Source organism: Amblyomma mixtum, chromosome 5 (assembly GCF_055824585.1).
Source record: "Amblyomma mixtum isolate Tamu chromosome 5, ASM5582458v1, whole genome shotgun sequence".
NCBI classification, from domain to species: domain Eukaryota; kingdom Metazoa; phylum Arthropoda; class Arachnida; order Ixodida; family Ixodidae; genus Amblyomma; species Amblyomma mixtum.
In genome coordinates, this window is record NC_143016.1 from 160,570,684 (window position 1) to 160,580,878 (window position 10,195).

Consider the following 10,195-nt stretch of genomic DNA (forward strand, 5'->3'; position numbering starts at 1 on the left):
ATGGGCTGCAATCGTTCACCTTCACACAACATCAGCCGCGGGACCGGACGGAGTCACGAATAAGATGCTGCGAAATCTAGATCGTAAATCTCTCTCGGCAGTTACCGATTTAATGAATGGATATTGGCGCAAAGGAGAACTTCCTCAGTCGTGGAAACACGCGATAGTAACGTTCATTCCTAAACCCAACAAGAAGCTCAGCATTGACAACCTCAGACCCATATCCCTTACCTCGTGCGAGATGTGGGCTTGGGGGAACGCGGTGGTCGGCAGCGGGAGCGGTCGCACGCCACGTCGGCTCTGCCAATGATCGCTGCTATTTGCGATCCTCAACTTTTTTCTCACACAAGATTCGAATCATCATTTCCGGCAAGCTAGGCGGCATCCTTGGATACCACATTTGCCAAGGTGCGCTCAATTTTGTTGAATTTTCAGAGCCTTGAAGACCGCCACGCCTCTGCGGCGCTAAGCCTAACGGTGGCTAGGCCTGCACCGGCCGCGTTCGGGGATTCCCCGGCTATGGCGGTCCCAGGCCAAGTCACCGGCTACGATCCAACCTCCCTAAGGATCGTCAATATGGAAACCGTGCAACTTGAGGAGCCTCTTCCCAGCGAAGAGGAATATCTGCAAGATATGGTTTGCGTATGGCGCGGACGAAAGAAGACGAAGACCCCCAGGAACGCCAACGCGAACGCCGGCCAGCAAAGGGTGGCGGGGTGCTCTGCGCATATACAGGGTGAGAACGCGTCGCGCGCCGATGCGCAACAAGCCAAACAGCCCCGATGGAGGCCACAGTACACGCCCCGCATCGGCAAAGAAGAAATTATTGTGGTGCTCAAGCCACGCGACACCATCGACCTAAAGGCTACCTTAGGTCCTGGCGAAGCCGGCGCTGCCGTTCGCACCATCCTCGGGGACGCGGCAAGTGTGGGACTTGCTGTGTGGCCCGTGTGGGACCAGAACCTTCTCGTGTGCACTCTGCAATCTGTCGAAGCTGCGGAGAAGCTGCTGCGGGACATCATGCTGCCAGTAGGAGGCCGGAAGATACTGTTCCGGGGCCACCCCAAGCTTTCCGGAGATTTCTGCAAGGGCGTCGTTACAGTCTCCCCGGACGAGACGTCCGAAACCGTGAGGAAGAAACTGAGTGAGGATCCCAATGTGATATCGGTGCGAAAACTTGGTAAAACACAGACTGCTGTGATCACCTTTGTGGGGACAAGGGTGCCGCGGACCGTGCTCTATAGTTGCGAGCGTCTCCCCGTCCGCTTCTATAAGAAAACGATCCCTGCCTGCCCACGCTGTGGCACGGTGGGGCATCGGACCGACGCCTTCCCACGGCCGCAGCCTGGGCGCTGTGAACGCTGCGGGGCTCACGTTCCTGCTGCTACTGACGGCGGCCTAGCAGAACATCAGTGCTCCCCGTGCTGCCTCATCTGCGGAGGCAGCCATCCCACCGGGGCGCCTGGCTGCGCGGGCAAGTACCGCGAGGTCATCAAGCCGGGACCCCCACCCGCCCCAAAGCAGAAGCAGACGCCGGGACCCAAAAAGACCCAGACGCCCAAGGCCGGACCCAAGCAGGCTCCTGGACCCAAGCCCGAACCCAAGAAGGCCCAGTCCGGGCCGCCAAAATTTGTGCAGTCCGGGAACCCGACGAGGCCACCGGTCCTGAAAGCCTAGGATTTTCCGCCTCTGGTACCGCGCCAAAATCAGGTGAGCAGTTGGAGTGGGTTAGTCTCTGGGCCCACCCCCCCTCCCTCCCCCACCGATTCTGCCCTACAGCGGCAGGTAGAGGAGCTCAGGCGCCAAAATCAAATTCTCGCCCGTAAAATTCAAGAATTAGAAGCTAAGCAGGCCGGGCAGTCCGAGCCCATGCAGAACGCTGAGCCCGAGGATAGCGATGACGGATCCTCAGTATCATCTTGCCTAACTAGCGTCTCGCGGCAAACCGCGGACACGGTGGTCGATTCGGCCCCTGCGGACGCTGGCCGCTTCGAGGCCCTGGAGCGTAAAGCCGAGCAGTTGGAGAAGCGGGTGGCAGCGCTCCCGAACCAAATTATGATTGCGGTCCGCGAGTCCTTTCAGGACATGTTCAGGTCCGCATTTGCTGCAATGCTTCCCGACATTGCGGCCCAGATGACTGACTCTGTCCTTAAGGCGGTGCAGCCCTGGGTCAGCTCCCAAATGAAAAATTCTCTCTCCTGCGACTCCCTGCAGCTAAAACGTAAAATAGAGCCTCGACAGGCAGCGGAAGAAAGCGGTTCCGGCCCGATAGCCGCGGCGTTGATGCAGCCCTTACCTGGGGCTGCGTCGGCCCCCGAACCGAGTAGCTACCCAGCACCGTAAAATAAAAACATCAATATGGCTGGCAAACCTTCTCAGAAAGCTAAAAAATTTGACCAATTCGAAATCATTCAATGGAACTGCAGGGGTTTTAGAGCCTACAAAAAACGGTCACATCTCCAGCTCTACCTGCAGTCCCTTGGTGACATGCCGGCGCTTCTTGCTTTGCAAGAGCCCGGCAATGATGCTAAATTCTCTGGGTATAGCTCGTTTCAAGGGGGCTCCTCGACCTGCATCCTGGTGCATAAAGCATACACCGCGATTCAGGTCGATCTTGATCTGGAGACTGAGCAGGAATACACCATGGTGAGGGTTCTGCCTCTCAGGCGCCGCGACCCGTCAATACATGTACGTAATGTGTATTGCCCCCCGCATAAGCCGCGTGTTACTTTCTGCGAAATTTTCTATCGTGCTCTCAAATCGGCTAACAATGAACCCCTGGTGATCATTGGGGATTTCAATGCACCCAGTCTACACTGGGGCTATCACTTCGAGAAAGACAGGGGACGCAAGCTGGCGGAGCTCATCTCCACCCTTCGTCTTACGTTGCTCACAGATCCGTCTTGCCCCACACGTGTGGGCAACTCGGTAACCCGTGACACGTGTCCTGACTTATCTCTGGTTAGGAACCCTACAAACGCCACATGGGAGAACCTGGGGGATACCCTGGGCAGCGACCACTGCCTTCTCCGCATCACGCTTTTGGCGAAGGCTGCCCGTAAAAAAGGGGGACAGGCGAACATAACCAATTGGCAGCAATTTCGAACTCAGGACATCCCTCCCATACTATTCTCCGACGGCTATGCGGAGTGGGCAACACAGGTCACCAACATACAGAAACAACACACGCAAACACTTCACACCACCGACGAGATCCCCGCAGTGGACAATCACCTCCTGCATCTGTGGGAGGCGCGCCGGAGCTTAACAAAACGATGGAAGAAACACAAGACGAATCGCAAGTTTAGAGCTCGCATTACACAACTTACGGAGCAAGCTGCGGCATATGCCGCCCAGCTCACAGACACCAATTGGATAGAACGCTGCAACTCGGCAGCGCGTCAGATGAGCTCGAAGGGGATTGGCGTCTCTTACGCAGCCTCATCGACCCTTCTCAAACGAAAGGGGAGACGCAAAAACAGCTCCGGCGGGCTCTGCACGGGTACCAAAGTACGACGGCGCAACTTGCGGACACTTTGTGCGACAGGTATCTCTGCCGCACAAATGACCCGGTTGGGCCCGAGTACACGTACTCCGGCAAGCCAAATCAGGATTTAGACTCCCCTTTTGAGTTGCATGACCTTAAGGCGGCCCTGGCTAAAATGCGTCGAGGTGGGGCACCGGGTCGGGATCGCATAACAGTGAAACTGTTGGCGAACCTCTCCGACTCTGCATACCTCCACTTGCTACAATACATAAATCAGATCTGGGATGGGTGTCCACTCCCACCCGAATGGAAAACATCGCTTGTAACGTTCATCCCCAAAGCAGGTAAAGCCGTGACTATGGACAACTTAAGACCCATCTCATTGACCTCGTGTGTGGGAAAACTCATGGAGACGATGGTTCGGGATCGCCTCGCTCCATACATGGAGGGTAAGGGCCTCTTAGCAGACACTATGTTCGGGTTCCGCCCGCACATGTCTGCACAGGATGTCCTACTCCAACTACACAGAGACATAATACGACCCACAGCCATGCAACAAAACGACAAGGCCATTCTCGCCCTCGATCTTAAGGGGGCGTTTGACAATGTTAAACATGCCACCATACTCTCTAACTTGAACACCACTAACTGCGGGGTGAAGGCCTTCGCCTATGTCAGAGACTTCCTCTCTGCGCGTCAGGCACTCCTCCGGATCGAGGACGAGGAATACGGCCCGTACTCTATGGGTACACGAGGTACACCACTTTTCAACATCGCCATGATGCACCTGCCCGGCCGACTGGCTCAGGTGGAGGGCATAAAACACGCACTCTACGCAGACGATATTACAATCTGGACCACCGAGGGGAGCCTTGGGGAGATGGAGGACCGCCTTCAGCAGGCCGCCTCCATAGTCGATGCATATGCTGCCGACTGTGGTCTCCAATGTGCTCCCGCCAAATCAAAGCTTCTACACGTCAGGACAAACCACAAGGACAACACGTCTCTACACATATCTCTGTCGGGCGGTCCCATCAGAGAAGTGGCAGAGCTCCGGATCCTGGGTCTTTTCATCAATAACAAACTTAAGCCGGACTCTACTATAGCAAAACTCAAGAGCATAGGTGAACAGGTAGGGCGCGTGATCCACCGTGTTTCCAACAAGCGGGGTCGTCTGCGGGGCAGGGACGCACTACGGCTCGCCCATGCCTTCGTGACCAGCCGGATCCTCTACGCCGTGCCGTACCTACGCACCACCAAACAACAAGACGAGCGCATTGACGCCATCATCAGGAAGGCAACAAAGCGAGCATTGGACCTCCCGGTGACTACCTCCAACGCCAAACTGAAGGCGTTGGGAGTGGTAAACTCCTGTCAGGAGTTGCGGGAGGCCCACCTCGTGAACCAATATATGCGGCTATCGCAGACGGTTCCTGGGCGCCGCCTGCTAAACCGCTTACACATCCAACACACATGCATACCAGAGGGGACGGAGAAATCCCGGTGCTGTGGCGCCACATGCTCTTGGTCGCTCCGCTCCCTCGTAACATGGACATGGCTTCACATGAAGGCAGACGACAAGCGCGGGTTCGCACGCTTGAGAGGCAGTATGGATATAAAGAGGGCGTTTACTACGTGGACATCACAGGGCCATCGCCCACGGGATTCTTCACGGCTGCTGTAGTTCACCGGGGAATGAATGTCGATGGCCTATCTTTTCGGGCCCCAAATTCAGCGCGAGCGGAGGAAGTCGCAATAGCTCTCGCTGCCGCCGATCCAAAATCGAGAACAGTTATCACGGACTCTCGCCGGGCCTGTGAACATTATCTTGCAGGCGAAATATCCCCTCTTGCCTCCCAAATTCTAAGACGCGCTCCCGCCGATCCAACTCGCACAAAAGTGATCTGGGCTCCTGGCCACGAGGGTCTACGAGGCAATGAGGCCGCTGATGCGGCCGCCCGAGCGCTCACACACAGGGCTCCTCATCCTAGCTCTCCTGGCTCAGAAGCTCATAAACCGCTTCTGCGGTTCCGCGAAATCCTAATTCATTATTGCGACAGCCACCGTCTCTACCCAGTACCTTCCAAGGGGCTGAGTAAGGCGGAGGAGCGAACTCTGCGGCGCCTGCAGACAGGAACTCTTCTCTGTCCCGCCATAGCAACACACTTCGATCCGAACACAGATGGGCGCTGCCCGCACTGTGGAGAGATCTGCGATATCTTTCACATGGTGTGGGCATGTAGTCGGAATCCTCACCTTCCCCCTTCCCCCACCCCCCCTCGAGAGGCATGGGAGACTGCCCTCCTAAACTGCTCCACGCTGGAGTCTCAAAGGGCTCTAGTAAAGCGGGCGCGAGACGGGGCCTCGTCGTGCGGTGTCCCGGACTAAGGATACCGACCATGTAGCAGGGTTTCTTGACCCTCAAACTCTCTTTGTAAATTAAAGTTTTTCACCACCAACACCACCTCGTGCTTAGCCAAACTCATGGAGCATGTGATCTTGAGCCGATTGCAAGGCTATGCTGAGGATAATGACTTATTACCCAGTACTATGGTAGGTTTCAGGAGCCACCTATCAACCCAAGACGTCATGCTCCAGTTGTAGAACGACGTCATAGATCCCCCGGATAAAACCAGCACCAAAGCCGTTCTTGGACTTGACTTAGAAAAGGCCTTCGACTACGTGTCGCATGGAGCAATTCTAAGAGGCCTCTCGAGCATAAATGTAGGTGCCAGAACCTACAAGTATGTCAGTTCTTTCTTATCGGGAAGAACGGCAGAACTCTCAATCGGGGGCATCAGATCGGATAGGATAGAACTGGGAGATAGAGGCACGCCGCAAGGCTCCGTCCTATCACCCTTTCTCTTCAACCTATCACTCATATCGCTGCCTAGCAAGCTAAACGCCATAGAGGACTTACGTCATACACTCTATGCGGACGACGTTACCCTATGGGTGGCGAATGGCTCCGATGCTCACATAGAAGAAACTCTTCAGAAAGCCGTACAAGTAGTCCAGGAGCATGCGAGTAGCATAGGACTCAAATGTTCTCAACCCAAGTCTGAACTCCCTCTAATCAGACATAAGAAACACAGAGAAAACATCATAGAGGTGCACCTTCAAGGTCTCCCGATAAAGGAGGTCGAAACCATTCGAGTACTAGGTCTGTTCATTCAAAATAATCGTAAGAGCAAAATTACAATCACCCGTCTAGAAACAACGGTCAACCAAATAGTCAGGCTCATTCGAAGAATCACTGCTAAGAAGAGAGGTATGAAGGAGGCCGACATCTGTCGCCTTATACATGCATTTGTCATTAGCAGATTCACCTACTCTCTACCATACCTCAAACTCTTTAAGGTGGACATCGACAGATTAAACAGGTTACTCAGACAGGCATATAAAGCTGGTCTAGGGCTTCCTAGAAACACACCCACGGACAGATTTTTATCCTTGGGTATACACAACACTGTAGAAGAACTCATCACTGCGCACAAGGCGATGCACATCCAAAGACTGGCCAACACTACAGCGGGAAGGGCGATTCTAGATCGAATAGGCGTAAACGCTGAACCCATGTCTAACCGACCGGGCCCTCTACTACGAGGAGTGCGCGACAAACTACTCATCAAACCGCTCCCCAAAAATATGCTACCGGGCTTCCACGATGGCAGACGACGAGCCAGAGCGCGGGCTCTGCATAGAAAGTACCTCAATCATCCTGGAGCAGTATACACCGATGCAGCCGATTATAATTTCAGCCAAGGGGCCTTCGCTATCTGCGCATCCAAATTCATAGCAGGAAGAAGCGAGTGCATCTCTGCGGCCTCAGTCACGGTCAAGTACGCGGATCAAGCAGAAGAAGCGGCCATAGCCTTGGCCATGGCAAATACTGACGCTGACATCATTCTCAGTGATTCCAAGACTGCCATACGCAACTTCTGGCGCGGTAGAATATCACTAACTGCTAGAAATATACTCACAAATATTACACTGCAACGAGAAATAGAACTGGTATGGACTCCTGCCCATTCAGGCAACCCAGGGAACGAAGCAGCCCACCAACATGCTCGAGGTTTTGTCGGCCGAGCGGTGGGTTCTCGTCCAGGGGGATCCGAGATTGAGGCAGTGATTTCGTACCACTAAATTACCCAATTCTACAAACTCTCTAGAAGAATCTATCCTCCCCCGCACAAGTCACTCTCCAAACACCAAGAGGTGGCTTGGAGACGACTTCAAACCCATTCTTACCCGAACCCGTACATTTACGCCCACATCTACCCCGATCTCATAGACCCCACCTGCAAACACTGCGGTAGCACTGCCACCCTCGATCATATGCTATGGGACTGCCCGGAGGATCCTCCTCCGGAAGCTCTTATAGAAGCTCCCTCACCAGACGCCTGGGAAGAAGTGCTGCGCAGCTCGGACCCCGCCGTCCAGGCAGGAGCCATCGAGCGCGCCGAAGAGGTCGCCGCCAGCTATCAGCTAACGGCCACCTGGCCCTTCTGCTAAGCGTCCAGGAACCCTTCTTTTCCGACAATAAAGTTTTCTCTCTCTCTTCTCTGTCTGCAAGTGGCAGCGATTGTGGCTGAGCTCGAGCCAGTGGGCAGGCCCATGTGTTTTCCTTTTCATCCTTCCTTCAGTCGCAACAACACAATGGGAGGCCGTGTTTGTCACATCAGACCTGGGCATTCAAAACCGGGTCATTTATTGGGTTACTCAGGTCGCTGTCATCCGTGCACGGATAGCCACTTAGCACGGATCATCTAGTAGTAATAGTACCGGTTTATTTAAAAATCCTAATAAAAGTACAGAGAATATGTTTGCTAGTCTGAGCATCTGCCTTCCCTACGGGAATCACCTGAGCTGGGGAAGCGGAAATAAAGGAGGAGCACGAAGACTGGAGAGGTGAAATGAAATAGGTGAGGGGCAGGCAGAAAGGATAGGGAGAGAGAGGTACAATATACAAGTAATCTATTTACACTCTATTTCTGACAAAATAAATGCTTTGCAATCAAATTAGACATCACATGTAGTTACGCGTCACCCTGAGCGACTGCATGAGAGAGACGCAATAAAATATTTCCTAAAAAATTCTGGAGCCTTAATGCGATTGGTGAGGAGGGGAACAGGTTAGCATGTGGGCTCCGATTTCGTGGGCGCAATGACTTTTGACGCCCTCTTTGCGCAGCGCCGCCAATTAGCGCGTACTGCAGGTGATGATGACGGCTTATTAACCATTCTCTTTGTACCGGGTGGCTATATAGTTACTTACTAACCAGCAGCCCCCCCCCCCCCACTTACCCATTTCATTCACTCCCCTTGTACACTGAAGAAGCAGAGGAAGCAGCTATAGCAATACTCATTGCCCACACCAATGCGGCTTATATAGTTAGAGATTCCAAAACAGCCATTCTTAACTTCGCCCGCGGACGCATCCATCCCCCCGCGTGGCAGATATTGAGAATGTGCACCCTAACTTCCGATAGGCGTATTGAGCTCGTGTGGGTGCCGGCTCACTCTGGCAATCCCGGAAATGAGGCCGCCGATAACATAGCCCGAGGACTTATTTGCCGGGCAAATGGCGACCTCACCCGGGTTTTCTCGAGGGAACGAGAACACGCGTTCTCAGAACTGACCCAACAAGCACGCCTTGCATGCCGACTCTATACCCCTCCCCACCCCCGCCTATCCCACTCCCAACAAATCCGCTGCAGGCGACTCCGGACCCGAACTCTTCCTACCCCTGAGCTTCTATCCTACTTCCGCCATGTTTCCCCAAAGTGCACTCTCTGTGGAGAATCGCACGCCACCCTGGACCATATCCTCTTCGACTGCCCTGCCGATCCTCCCCCGCAGGAACAGCCCGCCATCGGTACATGGCAGGAATGGGAGGCCCTCCTTGCGTCGCAGGACCCGGACACGCAACTTCGCTGTGTGAACCGGGGTGCCAGTGTCATAGCCCTACGTGGCCGGGACACATGCGCGTAATGTGACGGCTGTGCAGTGGCCCTGAGACCTTGCACGGTGCGAACTCGCGTGCATAATAAAGTTTTCCCTCCATCCATCCGTCCCGGTGGCTCAGTGGTTAACGCGCTCCTCCACTCAGCGGGAGTACCCGGGTTCGAACCCAACCGCGGCGGCCGCGTTTCGATGAAGGCGAAACGCCAAATGGGCCCGTGTCGACATCCCCTGGTGGTAGAACTTATACCGCAGGCCTCCACTACGGCACCTCTTCCTTCGTATCTTCTTTCGCTCGCTCCGTTATCCCTTCCCTTAAAGCGCGGTTCGGCTGTCCACCGAGACATGAAAGATACTTACTAGACTCAAAAAATCTGTCAGTGGCTTAGCTCGGTTAAGCCTGGATATCAGAAGAGGAAAGGCAACACCCAATGCGTAATTGTTTCGTCGTCTTCACTATATGGCTACTCCCACTGGCCGTGCACGCGGCCAAAAGCCGCTTTTCGGCTTCTTTTCGACGTTGTTCAGCGAGGCGTTCTTCCCGCTCTTCCGGTGTTTCGGCCGATCGTTTAGCTTTAGGCTTTTCATTTCTTCCCTCCAGGTCAGGCAAGTTTCGTCTTCACTCATTTGGCTGCTCCCACTGGCCGTGGACGCGGCTAAAAGCCGATTTTCGGCTTCTTTTCGACGTCGTTCAGCGAGGCGTTTTTCCCGCTCTTCCAGTGTTTCGGCCGCTCGTTTAGCTTC

General features: G+C 54.4%; 1 protein-coding gene across 1 annotated transcript; it reads left to right on the top strand.

Moving 5' to 3' along the window:
• Window positions 1-372: 372 nt before the first annotated feature.
• LOC149344310 (uncharacterized) lies at window positions 373-1,681 on the top strand. The gene has a single exon (XM_089542593.1). The coding sequence runs from the start codon at window positions 520-522 to the stop codon at window positions 1,675-1,677; it is 1,158 nt and encodes a 385-aa protein (XP_089398719.1). The 5' UTR covers window positions 373-519; the 3' UTR covers window positions 1,678-1,681.
• Window positions 1,682-10,195: the final 8,514 nt, after the last annotated feature.

Excerpts from the sequence above, each read along its gene's own strand:
- LOC149344310 (XM_089542593.1), top strand. The coding sequence starts at position 520 with ATGGCGGTCCCAGGCCAAGTCACCGGCTACGATCCAACCTCCCTAAGG.